This window comes from Haemaphysalis longicornis, unplaced genomic scaffold (assembly GCF_048455015.1).
Source record: "Haemaphysalis longicornis isolate Haplotype H1 unplaced genomic scaffold, Haemaphysalis longicornis Haplotype H1 scaffold_1, whole genome shotgun sequence".
Taxonomy (NCBI): Eukaryota; Metazoa; Arthropoda; class Arachnida; order Ixodida; family Ixodidae; genus Haemaphysalis; species Haemaphysalis longicornis.
The window spans coordinates 152,431,402-152,447,762 of NW_027526203.1; the positions used below are offsets into that span (position 1 = coordinate 152,431,402).

The 16,361-nt window shown below is 50.2% G+C and overlaps 1 protein-coding gene across 4 annotated transcripts in view; it reads right to left on the reverse strand.

The window, feature by feature from the left end:
- Positions 1-569: 569 nt before the first annotated feature.
- LOC144137997 (nose resistant to fluoxetine protein 6-like) overlaps positions 570-16,361 on the reverse strand; it is a 168,539-nt gene continuing 152,747 nt past the window's right edge. For 3 of the 4 annotated variants that reach the window (XR_013315796.1, XR_013315798.1, XM_077670043.1), the window contains 2 exons: positions 10,131-10,273; positions 809-947 (listed from right to left, as the gene is read on the reverse strand). Coding sequence is in view for 2 of the 4 variants with exons in the window: in XM_077670043.1 (XP_077526169.1) it covers positions 10,172-10,273 (102 nt within the window). In the remaining 2 variants the exon portion in view is untranslated. Of the gene's footprint in view, positions 948-10,130; positions 10,274-16,361 lie in introns of all 4 variants that reach the window. The other variant, XM_077670035.1, reaches the window with a different exon arrangement.

The following is a 16,361-nucleotide window of genomic DNA, read 5'->3' on the forward strand; positions in this document are numbered from 1 at the left end:
GCATGCTTGGAATCACCGTGAAACAAAATAAATGGCTCCGCTACAGCGCACAGGCACAGGCTCAGCACGTGTCAGGATTCCCCTGCCCTGAACCTAACCCCAATAAAGCAAGGGGCTCTCTACTCAGGAAAGCTAGCTGAAAGCCAAAATGGCCAAAGTTAGGCAGGCAAGATTTGTTGCCCTTCGGCTGCTGCATTCATCATGTCTACATGTCGGTAAAGCAGCAACAGATATCCGCAAGTGAAATCCTTCTCAGCACTGCACCTAAACTGATGCACCTAAACGGCAGTGACGTGCGGCGTCGCCCGTGAACCAAATGAGCAAAATTTAGTTTGTAGTGATTTGCATAATGCGCTGCTTTTTCTGCACCGGAAGAGCCGAAACAAAAGAGAAGATTGCAGAGGACGAGCTAGTGGATAAAATTCACGAGCGATGGGATGCTGTGAAAAGTAGATGACAAGCGAAGCTTTTTACAGGACACACATAAAGGTCACAGATGTTGTGTCACAGAATAGATGTAAAAGGCATGAGCAACGACGAGAGAAGATAGTCGAAATTCAAAATGGAGAACTGCAAGTTTTTATTATGAACATTTATTTAACGGGTGTCTAGACTTAAAAATCACTCTACATGCCGTAAATTTCGGGGGGGGGGAGATGCTCGGCCTCCTCATACGCCGGTGAGTCAGGACGACCCAGTCATTCATATCTCTTTATTCTGTTGAGGCCGCCACCTCCCGGTCAGAGGGCGTCATCTCTGCGTGTTGTGCCGACTTCTACGTCTTGGACTATGACGCCTTCCTTCCTGTCCTCCTCTTGCTGCTGCCTGGGTGCGGTGGCCGGGCTCCAGAGAAGCTTGTCGAGGCGACCAAGTGGGGCCTCGCACGCAAGGAACAGGCAGAGCGCGATTAGGCAGCTCCACACGAACGCCACCACCGCCAGTGAGAGCTTGAACAGGGTAAGAAATGGAATTCCCGGAGGGTAAGTCAACAGATTTCAAGCAAATATTTGCTCAATCGCGTGAATTCAAACTGTGAATAACCGATTGCCACTATTGACACAGAGCGAGTGTTGAATTCCACTGCGGCGAATTCATTTCCGCTAGCCTCCTTTTACTCCAGCCTGCTTATACGAATGGACGCACCAGAAAGTGGAAACTGGTTAAATGGAAGGAGTGAACCAAACCTATGTGACCGAAGTCACTTAACGGAGTGAAGTGTTTAGCGACAGCTGGGACACTAATGACATGACCAGACGGAAGTATCATGTCTCTTGCGGGGGGCGGTTGCAAGGTTCCTTCTTTCCTGCGGTTAACAATCGACGGGAAAGACTTCGCCCTACGAACGAAGCTACTACCACCGAACGGCATGGCGGATGCAGTAATTAACGGTGGTGGCACAGGCCTACGGATATCACACAGTGGAGGGGATTGGGTGTACTAGCAATGACTGGTTTTTTGAAAATTTTCAAACAGCCGGCATAATACCGGCTGTTCAAAATTAAGCTTTATGGTTTTCTTAAGACTAGGCACTGGGATGCACGTGAACACCACCAGTGCACATAAGTTATGTGGCCAGGGGGACTCAAAGTGGCATGATAATTATCGCTGTCAGCTGGTCCTGCCGGGCGGCAAGCGGATCAAGAAAAACGGCAAGAACAACGAAATCGGTGAGTCCGCCTCTACGGCGAGACGCTGTTATCACTAGTCGCTGCGCCCTGATATGCGGGTTATAATAAATTCTCTTTACCCCCCCCATCCAAACCTCGTGAGAGGGAGAATTTCGCCAGACCAATAGCAAGGGAGGCTACGAAGGCGGCACACATGCCGTCCGTAATGCCGCGAGACGACATCAAGATAATCATAAGACCGAAAGGAGGTTTCAACATTGCTAGGACGGAAGCCCCTATGCTAATGTCCGCCATTCTGACAGCGACCAGAATTAGAAAAGACAAATCTATGGAGGATATGGTCTGCCCCAACCCCGTGCAGAGCATCATCGTGGTGAGCACGCCGCCGGAACACAGAGTGAGGCTATACGCAAGACCAACAAGCTTAACTATTGGGAACAACTACGAAGTGTGGGTTTACCAAGCCGCCATGGAAGGCACTGTGAAAGCCGTCATGAAAGGGATATCCATCATGGACACCGCGAAAGAAATCATGGCTAACGTGGTTAATGCATACAACTCCAAGGCTCTGCAAACACAGGATAGGTACGTCAACAGCCGTGATTGTGCTGTTGGAGGGTACGAAAGTGCCGAACTTAGAAAGTGCCGAAATACGGCGCCATTCTCGTGCGCTGCGGACTCTACAAAAAGCATTTCGAGGTTTGCAAAACGTGCGGACAAGTGGGACATCGAGGCGACGTCTGCCCCAATCAAAGCACCAACATTTGCTTCGCCTGGGGCACCGCTAATCCGGGCCCTGAAAATCAAGCGACCTGCAAGCCAAAATGCAAGTTGTGTAGCGGCGAACACGTCACCGGGGAGAACGACTGCAAAAACAAGTTCAAAACAGCCTACGTCGTATGACAGCGACAATAGGAACGCAAGCAACGACAAGAGCAGCACTGCACAAAGGACGAAGTCTTCCCGCCATTCTGCAGGAAGAGGAGCGCCAGCCGAAGCGTACTCGGCAGGGGAAAGAGCAACACGCGTCAAGGACGCCCCGCTCGAAACATCCGACCCCGGGTAATCGACGCTGGGTGACGACCGGAAGCGCGGCGTCGTCAGCAAGGAGCAGATCGAAGTACCGGAATGACCGGAGCTGACTGCGGAACACGGACACTGAAGATCCCCGAGCAGACCTCGCCATGACGGTCACGGAGTGGCCGATAAAAACGTGGGCCAGGCCGTGGGATCTCCCATCGTTTAAACTCCCCTCTCCCTTTCTCAAAGTTCTCTCTACCTTTCCCAAAACGCGCCTAATACCACGTCGCAACAAGAGAGCGCGCTAGTTACAGAATTAAAAAAAGTGATCGAAAAACAGGGCGAAAAGATCACAGAACTAAGGAAGAAATTAGAACAAGCACTGAGAAGCGGCTGCAAGGTTAAGTCAAACAGTAATGAATTTGAAGAAAGTGCAGAAAAAACAACAATTCAAAACCCGCGTAAGCTGCCAAGCAGAAGGTCGCCGTCTGCGGGACCTGCGATGGCGACGCCAACCTCGGAGGCGCAAGCAATGGAGGCAGATGAACCGCCGCAGCAACAAAGCAACAAAGTTTGAAGCAACGACAACAGCTAACACCGGGAGAATCGGCCATTCTGGCGGCTCTGGCCAGATTAGAAGGAAGAATGACCACGCTCGAGGAAAGAATGACTGCAATGGAAGTCAAGCATGACCACCTCGTGACCAGGATCAATGCCCACGACGTCAAGAAGAAGATGGCACGCTCAAGAGGGAACACGCAGAAAGGCTGGAAGATGCCATCACCAAGAAAAGGGGACGTCTAGCAATGAACCAAAAAGATGAAGCTGAAACAACACAGTAAAGACACACGGAAAATAAACAGTGAAATGACCACGAAATATCAGTGGAATTGCCGTAGTATAAGAAACAAAGAAATGGAACTAATGCTACACATTAAAGCCCAAGACAGCAACCAACAACCGCTGGCAATAGCCCTACAGGAAACTAGAATCAAGCCACGCCTGCCAGGTTACATCTCCTATGCCGACCCCACCGATAAAAGCACCTCCATCCTCGTGCGGAACACGGTAGCTGCGACACAGCACGTCACCGCGCAGCACGTCTGCGATTACACGCTGGTGGAATTACATGCCAGGGACATCGGCCACTCGAAGAACATCTTCATATTAAACATTTACTGCAGGCCGGGAACAAAACACCAGTACGACTTCGATGCCGTAATCAAGGATGCGATGAAACTAGCCAATGGCTGCACGCTCCTGGGTATGGGCAACTTCAATGCACCTCACCCCACATGGGGCTACAAGATCGCCTCCAAAATAGGAAAGGCATTGGTCCAAGTCATGGGGAAATATGAATTGAATCTCATCAATGAAACCGGAGTCACCACGAGGACAGGCAACAGCGTAACGAGCAGCACCACACACACACCACCCCAGACCTCACCTGGTCCTCCGGACTCCCGGAAACGGATTGGAAATACGAAGACGCGGATCTCGGGTCTGACCATAAGATAATCCGGATCAGCGTCCTCGGACCCCAGTACCGGACGTTTCTCGGCAAAGCCAGAATAACGGACTGTGACAAGATGAGGAAACACACACGGGAAAGGAATGAAGAGGAAGCAAGCGAGGCCATCGAAACCCCGAAAGAATCGTACGAGGAGTGGGCCAAGCGACAACAGAAGACGCTTAAGAAGTACACCCAGGAAATTAACACCACAGTTGACACACCGTTCGTGGACGCAAAACTCTCCAACCTGTGGGTGTTCCGGCACTCCCTTACCCGCAGGTGAAAAAGACAACGGAGAAACAGAAAGCTGGCGCGCAGGATTGCCCTGCTAAACATTGCAATTGCTGAGTACGCAGCCAAACTGTGTCGAGAAAATTGGCACAAAATGTGCGAAAGCATACAGGGACAGCTGTCTACAGGCAAAACATGGAAATTACTATGGCATCTAGTTGACCCCATGCAAAGAAAATCAACCACCAACCGCAACCTGACCAAAGTCCGAAATAACTGGAATGGGAGTAGCGATGAACTACTCACAGATCTGATCAAAGACTGATACCTACAAACTGAGAAAGGCCAGCCAGCACCACCGCAAAAGTACGAGGGGCCCCCAAACAAAGTATTGGATAGACCCTTCACCATCTCGGAGTTATGGCTGCCATTGACGAAAGTAATAGAAAAAGGGCTCCTGGCGCAGACAACATTGCTTACAAATTCTCTCTAACATGTCCGCCAGAACGGCCAAGGAGCTTCTATGCTACATGAATGAAGCCTGGGAAACGTCGCGTATACCGAAGGAAGGCTAAACGGCCAAGCTCCGCTTCATCCAGAAGCCAAGCAAGCCCCCGTCCATCGAGAACCTTCGGCCCATTTCGCTCACGTTATGCGTGGGCAAAGTTATGGAAAGAATGGTCCTGCACAGGCTACAACGATACCTCGAAGAGACAGACCAAATGCCGGCAACCATATTGGGTTTCCGCAAACACCTCGGAACACAAGACGTCATGGAACAACTACATGAACTTGTCGTCAAGCAGGGAATCAGAGCAATCCCGAGAGCCATCCTCGCCCTCTACCTTAAGGGGGCGTTTAATAACGTCACCAACGCCACCGTCCTGCGTAATCTGACCGGAACCGGATGTGGAGCCAGGGCCTTACTTTATGTCCACAATTTCCTTGAGGACAGGGCTGCAATACTCACCATCGGGGAAGCCGAGACGAAGCCAATCACGTTGGGAGAACGGGGGACGCCGCAGGGATCCGTCATATCGCCCGTGCTGTTCACGCTAGGGCTACTACCCCTATCCAAACTGCTGAATCAGATCAACGGCGCAGACCGCGCACTCTACGCTGACGACATCACGGTCTGGACAAACCGGGCCGGATCGGAGGTGTGGATGGAAGAAAGTTTACAGAAAGCAGCAACGACGGTCCACGAATACGCTATATCGTGTTGCCTGACCTGCGCCCCCCAAACATCTTAGCTCCTGATAGTCCAGCCGGGTGCAGGGAAGAAATCCAGATGCAGCGTAATAATCAAGATTAATGGCGTCCAAGTCGAACCCACCCGACAATGCCGGATCCTAGGCCTTATTCTCAGGAACGACGGAAAGGCGGACGCAGCCGTGAACAAGATTAGCTTAACGTCCAAACAAGTCCTGAGAATGCTGCGGCGCGTTGCAAAGAAGAACAGAGGAATTAAAGAGAACGACGCACTACGCCTCGTACAGGCCCTCGTGATCACAAGGATCACGTACTCGGCACCATACTCGAATCTATCCAGGGCACAGAAGGAAAAGCGTAACACCATCGTGAGAAAGGCAACCAAACAAGCCCTCGGACTGCCAGTAAATAAATAAACTAAACGGCTGCATGAGATGGGAATCCATAATTCTGGTGACGAACTCGTGGAGGCACACCTTTCGAACCAAAGAGTACGCCTAAGCGAGACTAAACACGGTAGAGAAGTCCTAAGAAAGATTTGGTGGAAATCAGAGCCAACGCAGGCAATGGATGGGGTCCGGGAACAATGGCGGGCCAATATCACAACAAAACCCCTCCCCCGTAACATGGCGCCTGGAGAGGACAACGCCAGAAGTGAGGGGCGTGCCCAAGCCCTGGAAACACAACTGGGCAACAACCACAACGTCCTATATGCTGACGCGGATCTCACCAAAGGCTGCAACAGGGCCGCCATTATCGTAACGACCAGGGACCGACTCATCGCCAGGGCATATGTGAAAACCACGAACACCACCACTGCTGAGGAAGTGGCTATCGCTTTGGCACTATCCCAACCCGGATTATCGCACGTAGTCATGGACAGCAAAAAGGCTTACGTAGGCTACCGCAGGGGGGTGATTTCCTCTGAGGCAGCAAGAGTTCTAACAAAGCACAGAACAACACCGGACACAGAGATAGAGTTAGTCAGGACACCCGCACACTCCACGCTTGTCGGCAACTACATCGCTGACCCCGAGAGATGTCCCGCCGGGTACAAGAAAAAGACGGTAAGACTTACCAACACCCGTCACCACTTACAAATACATCATCACGATGTATAGAGAACAAACACAGAAACTGCCAGAGCCACATCACACCCTTAGCCGCAGGGATCAGTCTATATTAACAGGAATACAAACGGGGTCCTTGGCACACCCGACGCTACTACATAAATTGTATCCCCAACCATACTCGGACATATGCCCTTTTTGTACTACAACGGCAGTGACCTTAGGACACATAATACCGGGATGCACAGCACTAAAGACACCAACACCACAGCTACCCATACCCGCCAAACCCCCCAACCCCAAACAGCGATGGGAGGTCCTTTGGTCCAGCCCCTCCATTAACGCCCACGCAGATCTAGCGGCCCGTGGGCGGGAGGTGCTGGACAAGATTGGGGTCTGTGAATGAGGCCCCACTCCATCGACGGCCCCACAAGGCCACTCTTCTCTCAATATCGGTTATCACTAGTACTACTACTTGCATGCGTAATCATGGTTACCACAAATAAAATATGGAGTCGGACATCTCGGAGCATGAACACGCGAGAAATATTTCACTTGATACGGTGTAGGAACACAACGGCCTCTAACTTCTCAATACCGACTTATCCAGTTACTGCATCCAACAAAAGTAACTTAATCAATTACAGGTAAAAGGGCAGCCGACAGGGATAATTATTCTCACTTTGTGTCCCCCTGCTCATATAACGTATTTGGACAGGTGGTCTACGCGTGCCTCCTGGTGCCTAATTTTAAGAAAACCAGAAATCTCAATTTTGAATACCGCGTGTATTAACCCACATGCCGTGGTTTATTTTATTTTTGTAAAGCCTGTTGAATATCTACCTTGCTCACTAAAATCAAAGGTAATTCTAAAAATTTATTCATCCCAACTTTGTAATTGACAACTTGGAAGCGACCTTGGCCATTGAATGACAGCCCAGAATAATAGACGGCTTGTGGCCTAGCGATATTCTGTCATTAGGAATGAAAGTTGGAAACCCACTGGGGATACTGACGATTGTTATCAGAAATATACAAATAAAGACTTGTGTTGTCCCGAATATACGCTGGAATGCCTTCCTTCGACAGGATTTTTCAGAGTACCAATATCGGCAATGTTAACGTTTACACATGTCCTACCCTTAAAAATCATACACAAATGGGCATCAGTGTAGGATTCTCAATATATTATGCACAGACAAATATAATAAATTCAACAGTTACATTTATTTCCACTTGCCTTGTAACATCAGAAATGCAATAATAATGATTGCAAAAGCTGTTCATTGAGTGGCAGTGAGTGCAGCCTTTGTACACAGAAGAGAACTGCGCTGTTCAAATCAATCAGTTCTTTCAACTCGGAGACTGTTCAACGAGCTACTGCACGGTGGCCTTTAAGAATGCTCTGGGCACATCTGCTCGCATTCTGTCTCAGACCCGTTCAGCCACGAAACCACAGTATTGCTCAGTGATGAATACCTTCAACACCTCCTCTTTTCGGTCGCAAAGAACATCGTGAAAAACTGCGCACCAAGCCAGACACGTGTGAAGTCTGCGCACAGTGTAGGCAGACGGTAGCTGTGCTACGTAACGTTTATGCATTCAAGTTCATTTCACTTTTAACAGCAAAGCTGTTTAAGCTTGAGCTTGGCCCTCTGGCGTTCGGAAAAAATTCAGACAAAACCTACCCAGCGCACGTGAGCGTCTGCCTCGTGAGGAGTTCCCGGCGTCGTACAGGTTTACGCGGGAGCTTGTGCCGCGTGGCCAGCTCGCAGAAAAATACCCAGAAAAAATTGGCGCACCTTGTACTCGTGGTGCAATGCTGGGCAAACAGCAGAGCTGGCGGCTCTGTCCCTTCGTCAGAGATCCGGCTGTTTTACCTCACATGGATCTCTGAACTTGCCGCTGGAAGTTCTCCACGACTGGCAGGCTCAGATCGTTTAGTTCGCAGGCTTTTACATCTCTCCCAAAGTGGACGGCGTTAGCACGTCCTGGAATGGGCGGCAACCGGCTTAGCGAAGTGGGCGTCTGTACATTAGCTATTTTGTGTCCTACACTTCAAAGGCGAACGCACGTGAACTGGTGAAAGGAAGAGCACGCGAGAGATCACGCCCCGAACGCTGGGCAGAGTTTCTCAAAGGTATAGCTGGAGTACCCCGGCTGCTCCTCGCTAAGCGCACGCTCCCGTGCGCTCGGTATTTTAACAGTAAACCTATTTAGGCATGAGCTTGTTCTGGTGGCTGGTGGCGTTTATGAAAAAATATATCAAGAAAAAATACCGAGCGGACGCAAGCTTGCGCCTCGTAAAGAGAGCCCGGTGTTCTGCAGGCTTCCAGCTGGGTTAAAGTCTTCAAATGTTTGTCTAGAACAATGCCGAGAAACTTCGTTGTACCGGATAACGAGATACTATTGTTGTCGAGAGGGAGGAGCGCACGTGGAGTTCGGTTTACGGGGGAAGAAATTATAATAAAATTAGTTTTGTCGGTTTTATTTAGAGATTGTTCATGGCGCCCGAACGATAAGCATTTAACAAGACCGTGTTCATTTTTGCTACGTTTCAGTGGCTCATTTATGTGATGTAAATATGGTACTCTCTTCGTCCTATAGCAAGCTGTTTGAGAAGGCTGAAGGCACAAATGAAATTTGTGGCCCGAGGTGCGGCTTGGAAGTTGTATTCTCTGCTCTTAAAAATCTTTCTAATCTCCGCAGAATGACTGACCCGGAGGCAAGCAAGCAAAGTGTCTGCGGTATAAAGCATCGGCGATCTTTTGCTGAACGCGGAGAAAGAGTAGTGTATCAAATTTCTTTAGCATGCTTAAAAGTGTACGTAGGTCAAATGAGGAGATGCGGTATCGATGGGTTGAGGGCGCAAGCAACGAACGTACGATATGCGCTGAAAGAAAACGATACAGAAGGTTTCCTGGAAAGCCATTGCTTGAGTTCCAAAGGCTGACCGCCCTGTTTGCAGACACTTCTCCGATTAGGAGTGCACAACGCGTAAGACTCCTGAAATCATAGAATTGGGAGGAACTTTTGAAGTTGGGGAGGTGTGCGTCAACGTGGCTTTCATTACGCACTCAGTAAAGAACTTATGTTTCTAGGCATGCGTGGATGAGAGCCTCTGGTTCAACAGCATGTATATGTCATATTACATTCAAAGTAAAATCACCTGGAAGTTCAGCTCAGTCTTCGTCGTCCCGCCTCCGTACCTGTCTCGTTGCGCTGCTGTCTTTAAATTATGTTCAAACAGTCTGAATTTTCCAGGTTAGCTGAACTGAGCACTGGCGTGATCGTGGATTGTAACGTCTAAGGACTCATCCAAGCACAATGACAGTTCGCACCGTAATTGCATATACCAAGTCGCGGTTCAAGTGTGATCGCGTTGTACGCTATGCGGGCCCAACGTGTTTTGACTCTAAATGAAGACACTCTTCATAGAGAACAATTTGCACGTACCATGTTGAACACGCTCATGTAGTTCCTCTCACGCCCCGCGTTCATCCAAACGTAGTAGAATGGAAGGTGCACGAGGTAGACGCCGAACGACAGCCTACTGAGCACCGCCAGAGGAGCCGCCGACAGTACCCTCTGTATGACACCTGCGATTGAGTCGAGTGGTTTACCGGTTGGCCTCCGTCATACCATCAATAAAAGTAAAAAAAAATACAGGGTCGTCACAGTACTACAGAGGTATCATTCTTTTACAGCGGATCTGCTAGCCTTTGCTAGGTAAGACTTCTTGGTGTTTTTAGGGGAACAAAAACTCCCTCAGCGCTATACATGCAATGCAGCGGGACATACTCGTAAACATGTATTGGCGATCGCTCTGGCAACATTTTTCTGATATTCAGACTATCCTTTCGTCTTGAGATTTAGAGTCTTTGACAGGTACCCACAGTTAGACACACACTAAATTTGATATTGTGTGAGAGCTAATAAAAGTTCGATTTTTGGGCTAGATACCATTAAGCCCAGGAAGGTTCATTATCCATACTCTCACAGGGGTATCGGCAAGCGGTAAGCTTCGAATTTGTGCCCATTCAATACTTACACAGAGCTACACATATTCATGGAGCAGCACACCAGTGGTGCTCAGCCCCGGTTTGTTTGCATTTCCTGCGAGGCCCAAAACTCATCCAGCTGCACATCACCACAGAGTAGCACATACCACTAGGGGTTTAGTGACAAACGCTTTTACGTTATTTCACTGGTCGTGTAGTTAAAAAAAATCCCGGGCCATCTCCGCTAAGGTGAAATGTGGGGAGGGATAAGCATGCAGTCTATAAGCGTATCCTCGGCGCCTTGGCGTTTTGGCCAACGGAGATGAAACCACTACGGGGTAGAGGTATACAGCTTTGCTGTAAAAGTCTCTTTGAAGCACGAAGCTCTCTGCGCGAGGCGTAAACAGGTGTTCCGGTGTTGTTTTAGCACGCATTATGTTCTTGCGCGAGGCTAAACGACTTTCCCTGTGTTTTAGTACCGTGACTACATGAGACGACGTTAAGACGACGACGGACGACGACAGGAGACGCCAACAGCCCCAGACCCTAAGGGGCTTCGCTCCTAAAATCTAACACAATGTGTGGAACATCGGGCTGAAATCCAGCCAGCGGGACGTTTTCGCAAAGGCGTTTGCGTAGGTCAGACAGAGAGACGTAACAGCAGTGGTTATCATATGCTACTTTAATGTCGGCATCGCAAAACCCAGCAAGCAGGAATGCTTCTTGAGCTTCATCAGGGACAACTGTGCCTCGTACAGGTTGGTAGTGGCTTTAGCTGCCGCACCCGCCAGCCGTTCTGCTCGCGTTCGGCATGTTTGTGTTCCCTTCAATCTTCGAAGCCGTTTTCTGTTGTCGGCAATGTTCAATAGCCATTTCATGCGCTTCAAAGTTCATAGCCATCGTGGAGGGGACAGTGCAGAAACGTTGGCTTCGTTGGGGAGGTTGCGTTGTCTTGGTACCGCAGTTCTGATACTTTTCGCATTGAGTCGCTTCCCACTTCACTCTGTTAACTATGAGGGAGAGGACTGGCCAACCGCCCCTCTGAGCCCAACTCAGACACAATTCGCGTAAGCGTGCATTGCGGGTGCTTCAATTACCGCGCTCACATTACTCCTGCAGACCTCCATTGTTGCGACTGCCTCCCCTCATTGCTGTTGTCATGATCGTTTTGCCTTAGCAAAGGTTCTTCCTTCCCCCTTGTTTCTGTCTTCTTTTCCCCTGTAAGCCACCTCGATATGACATTGCATAAACGTGTTTACTACGTATTTCTAAGTGCACCGAAGTGAAAAATATACAGGTTCAGTTACAGTTCTTGCTCGGGTACATTCATTTCCTTGCGGTGCAGTTCCAGTGTGACTAAATCCCGTACGGAACCGGTTCTCCCTGTTGTATCATTAGAAAGTGTTAAAACGGTTTTTATTTCAAAACCACCTTAAAAACTAAATTACCTTTTTTGTTAGTTCACAAAAGCGCTGTTTTCCCATAAAAGTGGTGTATTTTTAAAAGTAACTTTGAATACCTTGCCCAGCCATTAGGAAAAATGTACCATCCCCTCTTTCGCCCAGTCCTTCTGCCGTCCTAGGGACCACTTAAAGCAACCGCCAAACGACTGTGGGATTCATTGGTGCTTCTTGTTCATATTTATTGTGATGCTTGAATACTAACCAGGAGTTAACACAACTCTGTTTTATTTCGCCTCTTACGACTGTGATACGGCGTATCAAAAAATTTAAAAGTGTTTTCCTATTTCTTATCTTTTCTGATAAAAACAACGTAATTGAGGCCGTAATACAGTAGAGTGAGTTGCCAAAACGTAGCTGTTTGAAATAATGCCAGGTTGGGTTAGGTTGTCATGATTCATTTTGCGTCCAGAACAAAGCGGTAACGAACGCAGCAGAGAAATAGCGCCGAGCAGGCGCTCCAATATCTAGATTGTTACGATGTCAACCAAAAAGAACGTATGCTGCCTGCATGCTTATAACAAAACAAGCTACAACTATTTTCGCGTAGAAAGCGTATACGCGCACACACACGCACGCGCAGGGCATTCCACCCGCCTGTACAGAGAAGCTTCCTGTACAAAAGAGTATCGTATGACAACTGAAAGTGACTGAACTGGAACGTATAGAGCCCAACGTTGGGCTCACAGCTAAACTGGAAAGTTATGCAATCTATGAAATTTCAAAGAGACATGTGTCTTGTGCTGTACCCTCTTATGTGTTTTAGAACACAACCCCTGCGGCCAGTCTTTGGCCTTTCTACCAGGATAGTGTCATGAGGCCCACTTTTCAATTTCCCCATGGCTGTTATCCGTCCGCTCTTAGTCATGCTCACTAATCGACCGCCCAAATACGCCATCACCACCAACCCGAAAAAAAGGACAATGACGGCACGGCCAAGACGGAAAAAATTAGCAGAGGCAGGATATACGTAGCCTGAGCTAAGGTTCAGCTGGTTAGTTTTAGCTTTCCTGAATATATACCATAGCATGATTATCATGCTTACTGCTGCTTCAACGACACTCTCACGGTATACGTATTCTGTGACACTGTGAGGTGAGGTTCCCGTTGTGACGACGACGACGACAACCTGGGGGTAACATGCCCACGCAGTACTGGTGGGGGGATTGCCCTTGGTGTGGTTGCGCGGAGAAGAAGTGGCAAGCCACACGAGGGGCTGACGTGGGTCAATTGCAGGTGCCCACATAGGAAGAGCTGTGGAGGCCAGCCTGGAACATAGGAAAACGCCGGGAGGAGTGGACGGAACAGGTTCGCAGAGCGTGACGTCCGGGTGGACTACTCGAAGCTCGTCGGGCTTTCTGGACCCGGGCTAGAGAAGGGTCTACCAGGCGCCTTGGCATCCTGGGGCCAAGGCCCGACTGACCAGTCGAGGCACGCAACATTGGCGTTCTCCGCACTGGGACGAGCCACCGCCTGCTGCCCGTCGGCGACCGGCAGTGCACGGTTGCCTCCTGTCCCGCTGCTGTGTGGCGGCCGAGCCGACCATTGTATGCTAGGACAACGGTGCGTCTTCCTCGTCGACGTTCCGGCACGTGCGACGACTTCATTGTAGCCCCGCAACCCCTCGCCTCGCATCGCCATCGGAACCCAGAACGCCCTACGGACAACGCCTCATCGCCCCGAACATTGGGTAGGAGGTTTTCTTTGGTGTTTTCTTTAGAACTAATACTTCCCTGTGTTACGTATATTTGGCGGAACTTTGATTTGCAGTTGCTTGCCGTGTGTGTGTTGGATTGAGAATACATGTTTTTGTGCCACTGCTAAGCGCTCTCGTCTGATTATTGGTACTGTGGCACGTCTTATTTGCCACAGAACACCTAAACAGAACCTGCGAGGGAGTTTCCCCTCACCACAAATGGGCGTCCACGGCAGGGCGAGGGCATTTGTACATTGAAAGGTAACGGCTCAGGCTTCATGGTACGATGAACGTGCAAGATGTAATTGCAGGAGGGGAGCATCTAGGGTTGCGCGATGCAGAGGTGCGCACATGAGTGGACGATGCTCTTGCGAAGGCGTAACAGGAAAGAGCTACCTAATGTGAGGCTACTCGAATGCGACTCGTGCAGGAAGGGAAGGACCTGCAGCTCAGATTCAGGTTCACCCGACTTGGGAAGCTGTTAGGGTTCAGCGGCGAAAACCTCTCAAAGTGGGTGCTCGCGCAGGAGAAAAGGGAGCGCGAGGAAAGAGTCCTCGAGCTAGAAGCACGCAAAGAGATTGCAGAAATTGAAAGGCGAAATTCGCGCCTTCGAGAACGGCTTGCGGAAATCGAAGCCACTCAGAAGCCGATGTTCCTATCGGTCCTGGATACCGACATCTCTGATCCAGGACAGGCGACGTTAAACCGTACTATTTGCTCGTCTATTGAACCCGAGGTTGAACATGGCTGCAAAACTGGTCTCCAGGACATTCCTCGTCGGAAGCTCCTTGGGGTACAAGAAACGAGCCGTGCCCGACAGGAGTTCGTACGACCCCAGATTCCGACCCAGATTGTGTCGAGGAGTAAGAAGCCGCTGCGGGAGCTGACAAGGCGGGTCTCCAGGCGAAGGAGGTTTCAAGAGCGCGGGAGACCGTAAAGGAGAGAAAATATTGGGGTCACCGCCAAGAGCGGAAGTTTAAAACCCACTGGATGTTCACAGAAAGGTTACACGAACACAAATGTAAACTCTCGCGCACGGTGCCGAAAGACTTCCAGTGCGTTCCAAACAGATCGCATCGCTTGTAATGTACGCGGGCAGGCTAGTCCTCTACAAAGGACGCCGAGAGTGGCACCGCAGCCACTAAAGGAAAAGGGACCAACTACCTGCCGTATGGCCTTTTGGGTTAATTTTTGGCCCGTGTGTACTCGCGCATTCCCTGTGTAAATATAATGAGTAAGTTTATGTGTTCGTTAATTAATGTAGTGCTATATGTTTTGGTGAACTCATGTTATCGTGGGAGAGTGTTAGGTGCGTGGCTGTGTATATTGTTCCCCCAGTGTGTGTGACGGCGCCCTGGACTGTATACGCCAGCACGACTGTCTACGATTACGTTTCCTCACCTCCGGGTGCAGTATTTTTACAAACAAACTTTTCCAGGGGGGGGGGGGCATATGTGAAGTTAGGTTCCCGTTGTGACGCTGACGACAACGACAACCCCGGCGGAACGTACCCACGCGGTGCTCGTGCGGGGATTGCCCTTAGAGTGGTTGCGCGAAGAAAAAATTACACCATCTTCCCGTGGGGAACCCTGATTGGGATGCGAAGCATCATGGGGGTTCCGTGTGGTTCCATTGTGTTGCCGTTATGTTGAGTGATCTCGTGTTCAGTAGCGCCAGAGGGAATTCCGCGTCCGAGTCCACACCGGTGGCAAAGGCACGCAAGTACTGTTGTGTTACGGTGAGTAGGCGGTGGTTCTCGAGGCGCCGAAACTCGTCCATCATGTCCTTGTCGACGTTGTGGTCTCGTCTCTGTGGTAGAATCGGTAGTCTCCGTCAGCGTTGGTGAGGTAAAGGTCGTTGACGTTGGTGCACCGGCTGAGAACAATGTACAAGCCCTCCTCTTCGCAGATTTGTCTTCTTCTCCTTCTTCTTCTTCAGCGGTTCCCCTACGGGAAGATGACGACGGTGGTTGAAGGCGAAGCTATCTCGTGATGGATTCTTTGGTTGGCCAATTCCTAGGGGCAACCTGCCACAATCATCTTTAGAGGCGCTGCGGACGGGGCGAGAGCAACGTATACGCCCTCCTCTTCGAAGCTTTGTCTTCTTCTCCTTCTTCTTCTTCAGCGGTTCCCCTACGGGAAGATGACGACAGTGGTTGAACGCGAAGCTATCTCGTGATGGATTCTTTGGTTGGCCAATTCCTAGGGGCATCCTGCCACAATCATCACCAGAGGCGCTGCGGACGGGGCACGGACGCGGGACATGCCCCCGAGCAAGAGCTGCTACGCATCTAAAAGAGACCGCAAGCCACACGAGGGACTGACGTGGGCCAATTGGAGGTGGCCACAAGCGAAGAGCTGACCAGCCTGGAACAGAGGAGAACGCCGGGGGAGTGGACGGAGCAGGTTCGAGGAGCGTGACGTCCAGGTGGAAGACTCGAAGCTCGTCGGGTTTTCGGGACCCGAGCTCGAGAGGGGTCTACCAGGCGCCTTGGCATCCTGGGGACAAGGCACGACTGACCCGTGGAGGC